The 17,583-nt window shown below is 39.0% G+C and overlaps 1 protein-coding gene across 1 annotated transcript in view; it reads right to left on the bottom strand.

Moving 5' to 3' along the window:
* Positions 1 to 5,114: 5,114 nt before the first annotated feature.
* The window catches only part of LOC134542030 (vesicular glutamate transporter 1), a 165,538-nt gene continuing 153,069 nt past the window's right edge, over positions 5,115 to 17,583 (bottom strand). Inside the window, exons 7-13 of the mRNA XM_063385876.1 lie at positions 16,073 to 16,187; positions 14,212 to 14,386; positions 13,535 to 13,824; positions 12,084 to 12,327; positions 11,202 to 11,329; positions 8,074 to 8,253; positions 5,115 to 6,453 (exon numbers count right to left, since the gene is read on the bottom strand). Coding sequence (XP_063241946.1) covers positions 6,301 to 6,453; positions 8,074 to 8,253; positions 11,202 to 11,329; positions 12,084 to 12,327; positions 13,535 to 13,824; positions 14,212 to 14,386; positions 16,073 to 16,187 — 1,285 coding nt within the window. The 3' untranslated portion in view covers positions 5,115 to 6,300. The remainder of the gene's footprint in view (positions 6,454 to 8,073; positions 8,254 to 11,201; positions 11,330 to 12,083; positions 12,328 to 13,534; positions 13,825 to 14,211; positions 14,387 to 16,072; positions 16,188 to 17,583) is intronic.

Below are 17,583 nucleotides of genomic sequence, written 5' to 3'. Positions count from 1 at the left end.
CAACTATCTCAGATGTTTGTAACAATCCAGGCAATGAAGCTCATTTAAATAATTTTTGTATTTTTATTAATTTAAAATTTACATCTAAATTAAAAAAAAGGTTTATTAATGCCGTTGCAGTAAATATTTGAGCTTTATCGTTATTTAAAGTGAATTTTTATTTTTTGAAATTAATTAAATAAGTGGTTAGAAATTTTAAGTTGTAGCTCTAAAAATTAAAATGTCTGGATGAATGAGATTTTTTTTTGTAAATTTAACTCATGTTTTTAATTTGACTGAGTATAAAAATATTAAGTATTAAAATATTACAACTTAGCAACGTCAAGAATTGTTTTTAAAAAATATCCAAATCTATCATATTAGAGGAATATAAATGTTGTACCTTAAAAATTAAGAGAAATATTATTTTCAAAAAGATATCTCACATGTTAAATAATGTAAAGTTTTCAAGAACAATTTGACAAGTTGTTTACCCCAACAATTAATTCGTAACACAATTTGACTCTAATTTACAAGAATACAGGTGGTAAACAATGTTTTTAATATTTTTTATTTTTTGGAGTTTATTTCAACGTTTGCTTCCTCAATAAATAGAACATGAAACAATTTTAGATGATAAATGAAATATTTGCTTTAAACTTTGCAAAATATATTTTTAGTTATTTAATTTAAAGGTAATAATGAATATATCAAAAGAAAATTTCCTGTAGCATACGATTTTCTATCAAAAGTTATGCTGGTATGAATTTTAATTTTTTTTTATAAATAACACGTTGTTTTGTGAAATGAAACAGCGTTTAGCCAGGCAATGGCTATGTATGAACCGACTTCTGTTGTGCATGAAAACTCAACTATATACAGGGCCCTGGGCTTTGCCTTATTTGTACACACCCTAAAAAATTTAGTCGGGTAATTCTCTACTTGATAATCAAAAGATAAAAACACTAACTATGACACAGCCAAGCATTCTATAAGAAAATAACATAATACTATACATATCTACCACTATGTTAAGCAACATATGTAATGTATGTTTTAAAAGTCATCATAACGTATTCTTAACTTAATTTTATTAAATGATAGTTTTCAAGTAGTGCTGTGAATTCGTTAAATATTATTAATATATAAACACCTTGAAAATATTTTGGTCTGTACTGTATGCAATATTTTATCATATAGCCTAAGTAATGTGTAAACAATACATTCCCCACATTTGCTTCATCTTTGTGTATAATGTTGTTGTATTAATTTATTTAAAATTTTGCTTAGTTTTACAGGTTTAATTTTCTTTTCAGTTCTACACATAGTGAAATGTTAAGGAAATATACCAATGCATGTTTTTAATTAGCCATAATATAAATAATTATATTAATATTACTGTTATGTATAATTCGTAGAGTTTTCAAAATAATTGCAAAGAGTGAAATTTACAGTGTAACACTTACATACGGGATAAATTTGCAAATACCTATTAGATTAGATATAAAAAAAAAATCAAAGGTAAAATAGTTTGGTCCATACGTTTTTGCTAGAAAAGCATTATTTGTGTTAAAATGCTTTTATAATTTTCTGTGCTGTAAGAATATGACTTAATATGAAAATAAGGATTTTTATCACACATTTCATGTCATTTCACTGTTAACACAAATTTTTCATGCATAAATAATAGGCCTACCTAATAAATTTATACTTTTACATGTCAACTTTATTCAACTAGTGTCTAGGATTTCTACAAGATTCTAGTAGAGTTATAACATGATTGCTAGTGACTGACGTTCAAATTCCAAAACACTTAAATCACTAGGTATACAACGTATCAATTTCACTTAATTATAATACCTATTCTTGGACATTTTATATATATATATATATATATATATATAATTATGAGCATTCTGAGACTAAGTAAAAATAAGGTAAAGTATCTCTCATACTCGCATTTAAATAATTAATTTAACTATTTGTTTAAACTAATCTCTAAACATCAAAAAAATGTATTTAAAAATAAACAAAAAAATAGGCCGTTCTAAACTAAAATTGTTTGTGGAAAGGAGGAATAAATAGCAGTTGGACTACCTGTCATGACAATCAAATGGAAGTGAAATACGTAACACTTATATTAGTGAATGAAACATAACTTGCTCGAATATTGCAAAATAATTACATTCGTATTAAGAACCTTATTATTAACTGCAATATGTACTTGTACTTCGTTAAGGAAGCTTTAAATAGCAACTTTTCGAACAGTTAGTTTTTTACTAAACAGATAGCAGCACTGGGTGTGTTCGTTGCGAAAACCTTCTGAAATAAGTATTTAGTTCGTCTCTGCGACATAGATAGCAGCACTGTGCACGTTCACAGCCCCTGCAATAGCTATCGATTTTCCTCTCTACCATTCGGAACCTTAAAGTTACGATTTAAAGCAAATACTATAGAACTCAATACTATGGAACTCAATACTATAGAACTATACTATAGAACTCGACCTGTTTAGCACGAAGAAACATAGAAACAATGGACACTAGCTTTGCCGTGCAAGAGTTTATAGAACTTTGTTCAGAAGAGTGGAGGGAAATTACATAATTATTTAGGAGATGACTAGGATAAATGTTATTTATTAAAGTGAGTTTAGGAATTCTAACAAAAAAAAAAGTTCCTATATTTTGATTTCAAACAAGCAATTCATAACCTCTTTGTCATATGCTTAATGGAGCAGTGATATCTGGAAAATTAACATATATTTATTTTTCAAATTGTTATGTATGGTTCCTATTAATTCTTTAACGTTTATATGTTCAACGGAAGTTATAATTATTTGATACTTTTGCAGGGAAACCATTACAGTGTGAAATAAGTTTAGTAGGTCAAGATTACATGTCTGGGTATGGGAATGAATAGAACAGTTTTGCATTATTTAGCATTCGGTAATTATTACAGCCGCAAATAGCACATATTGTGCGGTTTGTTTTGTGCATCTGATCCATTATGTCAACACTGTTTTAATTAACATCTCGGTACACGTTGCGAGAACACACCCAGAATCATAAACATGCCAAATTATTACACATTAATCTTCATTATGCAATTATTTATAATTAACTAGACACATTTAGCCATACAAATAGCTCTTCAAAGCCGTTTACACTAATATTTTTAAAAAGGTTTTTGTATTTACTGAAATTCATAACCACGACATAACTCCTTTAATCCTAAGTACGAAACATCTCTCGCTAGGAGCGCTGGGCGCAGTGGTCCCTACGACTTCCAGAGAGTTCTGGTACCTACTGAGTTCTATAGTATATGTTTCAAGGGTCTGGACATTTTGAACTGGTTTTGTTGCTTTGCTCAACGTAATAATGTTTCAAAAATATTGAAAAACTTTAATTTAAAACGAACTTTGTTCATTGAAACACAAAAATAAACAAGTCTTTGTGTGCAGATGATTTAACTCTTGAGTGTTGTAATAACAATATTTCTTAAAGCCTTAAATTTTGAAACTACGTGACTGTTTTATTTCCGTGCACGAAAACTAAAATGATATTGAAACATTATTTATCGGGCTCTCCTAGATTTAGGGAAAAAATGGTACGCCATGTAGTCTTAATATAACAGATGTAAACATTTATGAATATTTTTAATCACCAAATATTTTGTAAGGTTATGCAACAATACGATACTGTTAAATTGCACGAAAATCTTCTACATACAGTAAAATTTATATAAAAATTCATGTTATTTTACATTAAAATTGTTTTATTTAGCCATCACTTCTACAAATAACTAATCACGATACAGTTTTATTTGGTAGAATACTAGTGAAATATAATCCGGCTGCTTTTCCAAATAATCTACAACTAGAAGGTCCCTTTAATTGCATTTTACTTTTGTTAAAAACGCTCATATAATAATTTAATGAAATTCGTAAAATTAGTTGCTTAGCATACCTGGAAAGATAACGAAATTCCTAAACTGAGTTGTATAAGTTGTATAAGTCTAGGTTCCCATTAAAGAAACAATGTCTTCTGGACTGATTCAAATCCGCAACTATGGCCCGCACATTCAGACGACAACATTGTCTTGTCGCAGCGGCAATGTTTGAAAGGATATCAATTGCAGAAAGTGTCACTGATACTGATATGATAATCCTCCTCATGACTGAGCTAGTGATGGTATTGCGTGCCACTGGAAAATGGCGTATTCAAGGGGATGGGAAATATAACCCCCTCTTTAATCATAAGAAATCATTAAAAAATCTATACATCCCACCAAATGGTATATTTCGAAAGCAAATATAAGTAATGAGGTTCTATCCTCCCTCCCCCCTCCTCCAACACGGAACGAAATTCTGCTTACGTTCTTGCCACTGGACTGTCTTTCGCGATCACAGCACAAATAACAAACGTGAGACGATAAGACTGGTAAGTTTATTTTTAAATTTCACATTTGGAAGAGAAGAAAACAAAACGAAATGATGACGAGTATGATGTTCATTCACTCGTCGAGAGAGTCATGAGTCAGCACAAGCATTGTGCGTGTGAAGCAAACTGCGCAAAGAAACCTCACGCATAATTAAAAACAATCTTCGACACATTTTTTCACAAAAATTTCAGCGGATTATAAAAGTAGACATTGGCAATATTATTTTGTCATGAGGCAGTTTTCATTTATGTGGTTTAATTAAAGGAAAACTTATTATCTGTCATTGCTGGTTCTCTTTTCCAACATTCCAATTAGTCATGGCTTGCTATTGACACCTTTTTTATGTTACCGAATTAATTTAACTATGTTATAATAAATGCAGTTTTACGATGATGTGGTTACATTTGACTTGTATTCATCCGACACTAGCCATAATTTCACTTCACGTTCCAAAAACTAATCCTATTCCCTGTCAGAACACTCAAATAAAATTTTTTAAATGTCAACTATTACTGTTTTCTTTTAACTCCTTAAGGGCATTGAGCTTTGCAGAAATCACTCCAATATCTAACAATTTATTTTTGAAAAGGATCATCATTTAGAAGTTTAGAAGAAGCAAACTTTAAATGGTTTCAGTAGAATTGTAGAGGTATTATGTGCGTTTATTTTTTACTAAGGAAATTAAACCAGATACAAAACATTGATATATATTTATTTGACGAAAAGAGTGTTTTACACACAACTAACAGATCTTATCACACAACAACATTATACACACAACGGAAACACGTGTAAGCGAATAAGGAACTAATCTATTAACTTATCTTATTGTCAGTAATTATGTACTTACGTCTAGATACAGCAACACGCGTTGTGACGAATAACTTAAGACTTCACAAATTATTATAAATGTGTTTATTTTTTAGTGATTCGTCTCCTCAATAGAGTACGGTAACTTAAAGTAGGTGGGGGGACTAGACGTTTATACATATTTATTTTTAAAAGTATTGCAATAAATAATTAGGCCTTTATATTATTATTTATATTGTGAATATTTTAGCTGACAACTTATTACATACCTCCATTGATTTTTGAACGTTCTCAGACTACTTTGTTTGAATAAAAATTAATAAGCAAATATTTCATTTTTTAGTTGTACCTGTAGCAGTACATAAAATATTTTCGGTATAGTAATTCAGTTCTTGCGCGAATAGTTACAAAGAAAACAAGTACCCTGACATCATTCCTTTAAACCTTGTCTGGAGAGGGAAGCCACTGCTTTACAGCAACAACGACTAATTACCAGTAGCAGCAACACACAGACTAGGAAACTGACTAATTAATTGCTGTTACAATTTTTTTTTCTCCAGCATGCGTACAGCGTGGTACTAAACAATAATTGACAGTAAATCAACATGTATTTGGGGTTGTTTCACTCACTCGTACATCAGTGACCCGAACATTACACGTTTATATTTTACCACAGCATTGACTTCAAACATTTGAACGATTATTCTGCTTCTGAGCATTTTTAAAAATCTCTCGTTTAAAGTGATTTCAAATAACATGATCCAGAAGCAAACATTTAAAGTTCAGTACGGGTCGAAATTGCAAACGGCTCCTTAGAGCCGACGAACAGCCGATGAGAAATCGACGAAGCGTGTTGCAGTGGTAATGCATGACGTGGAACATAAGGGCCAGGACACTAGCTCACATATGTACAGGGGGAGTTTTGAACGGCGCATGAGTGGCAAGGCTGTGGCAGTCCTGTCTTCGCCCGCGAGGATAACACAACGGCGGGCGGTCACTGCCCAAGCCTCGCGACGCACGCGTTGGGCCGGCCGGGTTGAGGTTATGTTCGGCCGCGGCTGCTGCGGGCGGCTAGTACGTGTCGTCCACGGAGCCGTACTTGTAGTAGCCGTCCTTGGACTCGGGCTGGACAGCCTCCACGTGATTGGTCGCCGGCAGGGGCGGGCCCTCGCCCGTCTGCTCCACGGCGCCGTAGCTGACGGCGTGTCCGCTCAGCTGGGAGTCCTGCGCAAGTCATCTCGGCGTGAAGCGTGTTGCAAGGCTCAGGAGTGGGGCAGTCGATAGCGGAAACGGGTAGGGATAGTCAAGGTGCGTTCCTCACCCCTTCCACACTACTCACTCTCGTGCAAGCGTCAGTGATCTGTATTTCCACTATACGCTGGAAATGACTGAGTATTATTCTTTGAAAAACAATTACGTAATTTCAATTCTAATTATTATAGACACATTTTTTATAAAATTTTCAATAGCGTTTGTGTATTTTTAAGTTTTTTTGCCTACTTTATTGTTTACCTTTATCGTTCAAGTGAACTATTTAATATTTTCGTATAATGTTCAAGTGAATTATCGAAGTGTGATTTTTTCACTTCTTACGCTCGTGGTAACCATTCACCCATTTAAATACATATTTTTTTTACGTTTGTGAACGCCAAGTTTATTAAAGACGAAGAACTGAAGGAAAAAAAGCTGTATTCCGGTGAGTTTGGAAGTAGGAACTAACCTAGCATTTTCTGAAAGTGATCTTGAGACACTTTGGAAAACCGAAATTGCAAACTTTGACTATATGCCAAAATGGATTCCTTGCCCGGTTTTTGCAGACTAAGATGCTTTCGTGTCCCTGTCTCTAATCATTTTTTACCATATACTCTTGAGAATATTTCAGTGGAGGGTAATGCATTTGTATTTCGTGCTAACTTAGGAACTGTGTATGTTGGCTTCGTAGTAAAATAACACGAAAATTATAAGGGACATTTCATTACATTTTATAGTAGCTGTACCGAATATATTATTTTGATGTAAATTTACGGAACTCGGATTTGTAAATCTCAAAAATACAAGTTTCTACAAAAAAAAAGGTACTTTAAAATTATAAATTAGTTAAAAAAAATAGTTAAATCAAATTTGTAGAGTAATAATACTGTTCATTTTGCGTCCTTTTCGACAGTTCCTAATAAAAAGTTTTTGTGGTCTAAATCGATATATCTATAGCACATTAATTGTTAAACCTGTCCTTGCTATTGATTTCGACATGACATGCTTACACATCTGGAAACACTTATATTGGTAGATGGACGTGATATTTAAATTTATGTTTCATTACACCAAACTTTTCTGTATCAACAACCAAAATCAGTCAAAAAATAATCCTTAACACTTCGATCTCCACAAAGCTTTGCCACGTCATTAAAACATTTCTCTCGAGCCAATTGGTTACTACCGAGTTAGTAAAGTACACATATGAAGTATGGACTAAACTGCAGAGGTAGACACAGGCAAGGATACAAAGAGATAATGAGCTGGTAAAGATTAGATGGCACGCATGAAGTATGAACTAAACTGCAGAGGTAAACACAGGCAAGAACACGAAGAGTTGATGAGCTGGTGAAGATTAGATGACACGCATGAAGTATGGACTAAACTGCAGAGGTAAACACAGGCAAGGACACGAAGAGATGTAGAGCTGGTGAAGATTAGATGAGGCACATGAAGAATGGACTAAACTGCAGAGGTAGACACAGGCAAGGACACGAAGAGATGACGAGCTGGCGAAGAGGAGATGGACAGGCGAGCTTGGGAAAGCCTGGGAATCGAGTCAGGTGCGCGGACCTGGTGGTTGCCACTCACCACGCCCTGAGTGGCTCCCTGGAAGGCGTCCTCCAGGGGGTTCCAGTTCTTCTTCTCGTCCAGGGAGACGGGCTCCGCCCACGGCTGCAGCTCGCCCGACGCGAACAGCGCGTAGAAGGTGACGCCGATGAAGTGCACCGTGGCGGCCATGATGAACACCGTCCTCCAGCTCTGCTGCGTCTGCGCATGCACCAGTCGCGGGAGCTGTCACAACTTGCGCGCACACGGGATAGTGCATGCCAGGTCACTTGTGGTGGTTCCTTGTTTTGATCGCTCTAAATGGACTGTTTCGAGAATTATGGGTGGGTCCCGGATCTGGTAACAGATGGCGACTTTAAACAAAACAATCCATAGTCTGTAGCAAGGAAACGCTCAGACATATTGTTTAAAATCATTATTTTAGGCATACACCATTTCTAGTTTGCACTGTATGGCGTAGAAGAAAACGAAGAAAGATGAATACAAAAACACTAAGAAAATATCAAATGTACAGTCGGGACGGAGAATTCTGTCTTAGGAAGTCATCTGTGTTAGTCTGTGCGGGCGTCGTTGTGTTGTCTGAATACACGTTTAACTCTATCGCTGGGTTCCAATGTGCGTCTCTGTACTGTCGGCGTGTTCTCCAGATAATCTGTTTGGTATCATCGTTGGGTTCCCCCGAAAATCGCTGTGTTCAAGGTTGTTGTGTGTCTGTATTTACTGTTTTTGTTCCAACTGTCTCGTCGCTGTCAACTCACTGTGTTTGTCTGGGCTGTGATATTGTTCTGACTAATTCCTTCCACGGAATTCTCTGTGCCGCCTTTACCTTTAATATCGGCTGATTTCGACTTATTATCGTGTGTTTTTGTATTCATCTTTCTTTGTAGTTCTTTGGATTTTCCCTATGACATAAAGTGAACACTTGCAGTGGCGTGTGTACATTGCAGGAATCATCCAAAGAACGCATCCCAGCGCACGCATGGAGTGATTGTGGAAACCATGGAAAAAATGAATCATTACCTACAACAGAATCGGGATTGGTACACAGGCCCAGCAGAATGTAGGCGTAAGCCCAGTGATTTACCCTTGCATTATCTCTCTCGGTGACGGTGTATTATATAGTGAATAGTATGTATTATTTTAACCTTGGAATTTTGATGTCAATGGAGTGCCTTCATTTAATTTAAGCATAATTACAACGCCCAATTGTTTCATATGCTGACATAGCATAAAAAATATGAAATAACATTTTTGAATTCTAATTTTTTTATATTAGTACTTTAATTTCAGTATCAGCACTATAACTTGTTAAAAAAGAAGCCAGAAAATCATTATTACAATAATATACAAATTGGTATTGTGTATTTTGGAAATATTCCATTCTCGAACTCAATCATTTGCTTTATTTTTTTCGTTGAGGAAGTCATGAAGTCTTATGGCACCAAATAACACATACATATAAAACATACGTAAAAAATGTGTTTAGGAATGATCGCATCTTCTTAGTTTATGTTGCACAGTTATTGTAGAGCGCTCTGTTGATCCGCTGTGGGTGAGGCGAGGCTACCGGCACATAGACCGTTCTTCCTCTCCGCCCTGGCTCTTCCCTGCCGTATCTTTCGTTCTGGCAGACGTCCGCGAAGACTGACGCCGAGCGTCCAACTAACCGTTAAAGCGTGAGAGAATGTAATAAGCAGAGGGAGCAGAAAGAAAGAAGGAACAAAAGAAGTGACGGAGGGTGGAAGGAAGTTTGAATAGCTACTACGCCATGACATTCAGAAAAGAAAGGAAATTTATTTTAAATTCGTTCCTTTTTTATTATTTTGTTACATCCTGTAAAACAAGCACAGAAAAATAAATATTTTAACTTTTTTTTCGATTTTTTTTATGTCTGTGTGTTTTTCCAGGGGAGCCAGGAAAATTCAGTAATGTCTAAAGAAATACGTAGACTGTGTACACAATCTACATCACTGATCGGTTCATCAAGCCTTCTTCAGGGACGCAGAGGAGACTCACTGCATGTTAAACACTCAACACAATAAATGCGAGACCGATAGCTACGTCATGATAAAGTTGTCAGTTTTCTCGCAAGTGACAAGAGTTAGATCCTGGACGGCACCGCGAATCTGGTCTAACTTCCAACACATGTGTCATCGTGTCAGTGAAATTAATGAGATAATCTGACAATCACTCGAAGTACTATTTGTAAGCAATATAGAATATAATTTTGTAAAAGTATATTTTTGCTAGTCGTGGATACGTATATTTTCTGGATAGGGATGTATGTAGTAGATTTCTTAAGTCTATACTCATAAATGCTATAAATAACTACTGTATCACACGGGTTTCTTATGGCTTATTAGATCAATAATTATTTGGAAAATAAACTCAAAGACTTTATTTAAAGATTGATAATATTTCTACACAAAAGGAAAATTCTCAGTTCCAGTTCATAAGTTTTCTTTAACTTTGATATGATTACCCACTCTTACGGGAACACTGCGATTGCAAAAGGTGTCTTGAATCATCCTTTCAGTTTTGGGAGAAGTGGAAATTCACGTTTTAAAATTGTTGGTAGACATATTATACATACACCAGACTGTTTGGAACCAATTCCTGTGCCAGCGCACTCTGAAAACTCGGAAGTTCTCGCGCGATTTAAAAACATTTTAGAATTATTTCAATATATTCAGTTGGAGTTTAGAAGTCAAGAAAACTTGAAAGTCGTAGATTTATCTCTGAATTATAATCTGTAGACAGTAAAAGTGGTCAAAATTTATACTTTAAAAATAATACAAAGGTGTAAAAAATACCACACCCAGTACTGGAAGCGCTGGAGCATAGCTATCTTTATTCCACGAGTTTACCACTCTAAGTCTGGAAAACTAGTGGGCAGAGATAACGGGAAATTAATGCATGATGTTCTGCTTCTGTGAAAAGCAACAGAAGATCAGCAGTATCAAAACATGTACTTGAAATATACCGGTTAAGTTGGAGAATCCAAAGTTTTGGAGTATTTGAGGGTCCAGGGCTGGGTATTGCACTTCGTCTCCGCCTTCGTACTGCGGACGGTAAACACCGTCAGGAACGTGCACGCGGTCATTGTCATCGGCGCGCTCTGAGGGGGTAACGGAACACAAGCTACTCACGTGGTCCCTGGTGATGTTGTCGATGGCGATGGGGCAGATGAGGCCCGCGATGGTGCCGATGCCGTTGGACATGCCCATCAGGATGCTGGCGTACCGCGGTGCAATATCCAGGTGGTTCACGTTGAAGCCTGCGAGCCAAGAACGACGTATGCCCTCGATTCATGATCCCACATTTCTTGCCCAATATCTTTACACCAGAAAACCACCTTGCGCCCATGTTTGCTGACTCATGCAAAGTTTTTTAGAGTACAACAATCATAATTCTTACTCTGGTGTTTACAAGTTAATGCAAGATGACCATACAAAGAAATTACTGCCTTTGAAATCGGACAAGCATATGGTTTCAAATGAAACACAAATTACGCTCGACTTCTCTCTTTTCATTTCTTTTTTAACACTTCATACCGCCCTTCGGACGAAATGATGCAAATTATGACTTAATACAAATTCACAAATGTATCTTTATCAGTCAAAAATTTCTGGAAATATATTAGCATGTGTTTTACAGTATAATAAAAGGTCAGAATTGATATTTAGTAGCATTTTTATCAATAGTTGTGGGTGAATGAACGATTGGTAGGTGACAATCACGAAGGAATGAACGAGCGCAAGGGAGAGGCGGATGATCTGACCAGGAGTAAAGTATTGAAGTAGCGACAATTCCCCTGGCTGGAGGCATGTTTTCCGGAACATGTCCGGCTTTCCGCACCTCCTCCCTCCCTGTACCTGCACCTCAAAGGTAGAATCAGGGAACAGCTGATAGACGTGTTAGTACAGGCCTAGTGGACGAGTGATGGAGGGTTGAACGAGTGTGTTTGAGACAGCACGCGCGTGACCTCAACCGGGGAACTCGCGAGGGTGAAGCTCGGCGCCGGGGCTCACCGGAGATGGCGAAGCCGCTGAAGGCGACGCCGAACGTGAGCGCCGTGGTCGCGGCGACGGCCGTCGTGGCGTAGGCGACCACCAGGAAGAACACCGCCTCCATGCCGAAGCCGCCGCAGTTGAAGATCTTGCGCACGTTGGTGGTGGTGAGCAGGCCTCGCTTGCGCACGTGGTCGGCCAGCATGCCGCCCAGGGGAACGATGACCGTCATCAGCAGGTGCGGGAGTGCGCCGACGAACCCCGTCTGCCGGGAACACCCACAAACTCTCCTGACCGACGGTGGTGCTTGTTTCCCGCTTGCTGGGTACTCTTCAAGCGCTCGCCGGAATCAAAAGGGCGTTGGACCAGTGACTTTCAACCAAGTAAACTAGAGACAACTGTGTATCTAACTATTATTCATGTTGTAACGAAATAGTTAGAATAAAATATATCTGTTTAAATATTATGTTTTAATATCACACTTAAGTGATGTCTGAACAGGTAGGCGAAGAAACGGAAAACAATATCGTCCAGCAGAAACGAACACCGTCGGTTCTCTACGTGGGATAATAGGAGGAAGTAGTTCTCCCGGGATTTGAATCCCCACCACCGTGACGGGAGGAAGGTGTGCTCATCACAAGTTCTCCGTAGTCCCTTTGTAATCCGGCTCCATCGGGGCTATGCGATTCATGTTCTCGCAAGCGGAACCGACTAGTCCAGCACTCCCTCGCCCCTGCTACTTTGCCTGATAGCACCGGCGGGCAGATTGCGTCTATAAATAATAACCGGAGTGAGAGAGAGAGAGAGAGAGTAACACACACCTTCCCCTCCCGTGACCAGCCGAGCGCGTGCGACGATACACTTATCCCCGCGAAGTGGCTCTGCTCGTGGAGCGAGGCGCGTTAGTTCCGCGTCGCGACTTCAGCTCGGCAGGGGGAGGCGGAGGGGGCGGCATCCCAGATTTAAGAGGCTATCATAACCGCCTGATAACTCTCCTTTGTCACGTGCCATCCCCCACCCCTCCTCGCTCCCCACTTACAGCGGCTTAACAGCTTCATTCTCCCCGCGTACGAGAAGACAAGGGGCTGCCTGGCCGTCGAGGCACAGGACAGCAGCGAAGCTACGCCCAGCAGCTACAAGCCAGTCTGGGATAGTTTTATTTTAAATACTTATAAAATAGGGATGAATAACTTTTAACAACTTAGCCTGGATCTAGTATATGGACTAAGATATTAGAATAGGTATTAATACCGACTTGCACAATCGTGACTTGAGGCAAAGTAAAGTAGTTCACCATTTGAATAACCTGCAAATTTTTGCTTAGATTTTACTTACCTGTCTCTGCAAGCAGCCCTAAGTCTCGATCCAAGTTTTTGTGGGGAGGGGGTACAAAACTTCCGGAGCTCCTCCCAGAAATCAGCCCTGCTCTCGGACAACACAATACAAAATGCAATGTAGAAAAGGGGCATCACCTCCTCGATCTTGAGGTGGAAGGTGTTCTGCAGGTAGGAGGCCTGGAACAGCACCAGCAGGTAGAAGTTCCAGGAGCGGCAGAAGTTGGCCACGATGATGGCGTACACGGGCATGGAGGTGAAGAAGGCCCTCCACGGCGTGGTCGCCATCGTCGGCATGGCCTGCAGCGTGCTCTGCCCCAGCGACTGCTCGATGTACATGAGCTCCCGCGCCGAGATGGTGGGGTGCTTCGACGGCTTCTCGAACGACAGCCACAGCCAGAACAGGTACCAGATCAGCCCCACCACACCTGCCGGAACAGAAACAGTGCATTGTCCTTCTTGACTGGTCTCCTTTGGTCTTCGAGTCCAGGCATCAACAGAACACGGCCTTCTGTAAAATTTGCCGATGTTGTAGTGTCTTTTTCGGCGTACTAACTTATTTTGTTCGGTTCAATATCATGCATATCGCCAAAAATGTAGCAGCAAGGAGGGTTTGGTTTTTAATATAAAATTTTATGTAGTGCTACGGGTGCTATGCCCACTCACACCTAAGTAGCATTCTTAGGAGCCGCTAATTTTATGTCCACAGAAAGGAGCTGTCATCGTTACTTTCGGATGCGAAGCTACTAGAGCATCTGTCGTTTGGCTTCAGCAAGCGAAAAGGTCTACTCGCCAGCCAGCGCGCAGCCGCTCACCGTAGAAGTAGAAGGGCGCGTGCCAGCTGATGCCGCCCGTCAGCACGCCGGACAGCGGCATGCCCAGCACCACGCCGGCGTACGAGCCGCAGAACGCCAGGGTCGCGAGCCTAGAGCGCTCAAGCGGCGGCGCCCAGAACCTCCAGATGCCGTGGCACGCCGGGTACGTCACGCCCTTCGACCGAGATAAACACGCCACAGCTCAGCGAACATTTATTTCTCAATTACATGAGGACAATCTTCCCGAAAACCAAAAATTTGGTTACCTTTATGTCACAAAATGTCTGTTTCTTTTATGTTAACATTGCACATGTATAATTATTTATTTTAAATATTTATTTTACAGGTTACTATTGACCAGAGCTTGTTATTTGGTCATTAATTATTCACCACGCATAAACTAAAACATTAATTAATCATAAAGTAATAATCATAATTAATCATAAAGTAGACACTCTTTAATGGACACAGTGCTTGAAAACAAACATTATTAGTCTCATGACAAATGTAGCTGATCTGTGATGTGCAGTTCGTCACTAGGTTCCAGCCTGCTTCCGTCAAGGATCGTGTTCACCCCCCCCCCAACCCACAGGACACTGGGTGCGAGGTTCCGGGTCCTTCTTGCGGAAGTTCAAAGGACAAAATGCCCCTGACGAGCTACTAGAGGGCCAGGAGTGGCTAGGGCAGGAGAGCGCGCGCGTTTTATTGAATTCCTGGGCGAACGTCTTCTCGCCGAGGTACTGGTCCCCTGTGACGTAATTCACTCCGCTCGCGATATCAAGTGCCAAGGGGTTGCAGTAGGGGAGCCTTTATGAGTAGGACGGGACCCAGACTCGGAAACGAGCCAGGAATAGCAGACAAGCTAAGTAACTTCGATCCTAAAGACTTCATAGATCGGGTATTTTGAAAGATCCTAGTTTTGCGAGTTATTATATCGAAACAATATAAAAGGTGAACAATTAAACAGCCTGAGCAGGGTGTGAATAAGACTTTATAAACTTCTTTATTTTAATTTATAGTGTAATTGTGGCCTACCAGTTTCAATTGGATTCATCCATGAACACTCTTGGCTAATAACAAGCTCAAAACTAAAAGAAATACAATAGTATGAACCCTATGAAAGACTTGTTACATTATGGAATAACAAATAATAAATAAGCTATATCAGTATGAGTATAGATAAGACAATGAAGTCATAAAACCCGATAATTTTGCAGATCATAGTCGTACCGAAACGAACAACCTCAATATTTTCCATGAAAGCTATTTACATTAGGAAAACGGTCCTAAATTATGATTGGTTTTCGATACAAAATGTATGACCGAAAATGCTCAGGTCCATCATAAGTCATGGTGCATCACAGCAGGTATAACTAGGTTCCAGGTATTTATACGAAAACGTTTAATCAAACCAAGCACATCAAAGATGAATCAAATATATCAAAGCTTCAGTATCGTTTTCTCCTTATGATTATAGTCCATAAAATTCTTTCTGTCATTAAAAAAATTCTTCTTACACCTAAAATATACGCTAAATATTAATGCAGTGTGTGTGTGTTCAATTAATTACTATGATCTTTTAGCAGTCGTGATAAGGAACAAACAGCTTTTTTACTAACTATAACATAATTATCGATAAAGTAAATATTAGTATTTTTACCACATTAATAAAACTTTATAAAATGCCCGGACTTCTAAATTCCGTCACTCGTTTATTGATATTTCACAAATAAAGATGTTGAAGACATGTGCTGACTATGTCTCTTCTAATGTTGCGAAGACAAGCTGTCTCTAATAGTCGCCGCCGAATGGTAATTGGAGAGAGAAAAAAAAGGGATTGGGGGGGGGGGGGTGTGCTGACCTCGACCAGCCCCTGGCAGATCCTCACGACGATCACCATCTTGGGGTCCAGCATTATGGCGCCCGGCACCAGGAGGTTCAGGAAGGAGGATATCGCTATCGCCGTGCCGAAGATCCTGAAACAGACAGCCATCCCTCGGCACTCAGCACTCTGCACTCGCACTCAACTCTCAGAACTCGCACTCGGCACTCAGCTCTCAGAACTATCACTCAACACTTAGCACTCCCACTCAACCCTCCTACCAAGATAGCTCGGAAAACAAGCAGTTGCAGCCCACTTAAAGCTTGATCATTCTAACCAAGTAACCAAACACCTCTTCTACTTCCTCTGAGTAAAGAGTTGTGTATCAATGAGCGTGATTTAATCAGTATTTGTCAAATTATTTCACCTACTTAACATATAAACTAATTTCTACAAAGGTAAAATTTAAATTTTCAGAAATAACTTCGATAGTGTTCATATTTTTCAACATAGATTAGATAAATTCTGTAATCTGTAACACTTAAATAACTTATCAGTAGTTATAAAATATATTTAAGAATTATTCGAAACATACAAACATAAAAATACGTCAATGAGATGTTTTTATCGGTACTAACATGAAATAAATTCATATAAATTAGCTACTTTAAAATGCTGAAGACAATATCACATCAAAGTAGTTCATAAAAAACCCAAGAGAAAATCATGATCACAAAGGTCAAGACAAAACAAGGCATATATTTTTTTTAAAAATATATATGATTTGCAGTATTAAAGGAAACACTTTAAAACTGCGAAAAGTAAAGTAAAAATATATTCCAAATATTAAAATAAATATCAGATATTTTTAGCTTAAAACCACAAATCATTTTGTTGTTTTAAATTATTTTTTATTTACAGCACCTAAATATACATAAAAATAACACATTTTATCCTAAACCAATAAAACTTATCAAACCTTATACTAACAATAAACTCTTTTGACACAACCTACATAATTAGGAATATGTCTAAACTTATATTTGTTCTGGAACATTCTTGAAATTTCTGGTCAACTCAGAGGGCGCTTACCTGTTGGCGGGGTACATGGAAGCGAGGAAGCCTCGGCAATTGCTGGTGTCTGGAGCCTGACTGGCGTACAGCCGGTCAACTGAGAGGGCGCTCACCTGTTGGCGGGGTACATGGCGGCGAGGAAGCCTCGGCAATTGCTGGTGTCTGGAGCCTGACTGGCGTACAGCCGGTCAACTGAGAGGGCGCTCACCTGTTGGCGGGGTACATGAAGGCGAGGAAGCCTCGGCAATTGCTGGAGTCTGGAGCCTGACTGGCATACAGCCGGTCAACTGAGAGGGCGCTCACCTGTTGGCGGGGTACATGACGGCGAGGAAGCCTCGGCAATTGCTGGTGTCTGGAGCCTGACTGGCGTACAGCCGGTCAACTGAGAGGGTGCTCACCTGTTGGCGGGGTACATGGCGGCGAGGAAGCCTCGGCAATTGCTGGTGTCTGGTGCCAGACTGGCGTACAGCCGGTCA

The sequence above is a fragment of the Bacillus rossius genome, assembly GCF_032445375.1.
Source record: "Bacillus rossius redtenbacheri isolate Brsri chromosome 4 unlocalized genomic scaffold, Brsri_v3 Brsri_v3_scf4_2, whole genome shotgun sequence".
NCBI lineage: Eukaryota > Metazoa > Arthropoda > Insecta > Phasmatodea > Bacillidae > Bacillus > Bacillus rossius.
The sequence above is the reverse complement of the archived record's forward strand: the minus strand, read 5'-3'. Positions and strand labels throughout refer to the sequence as shown.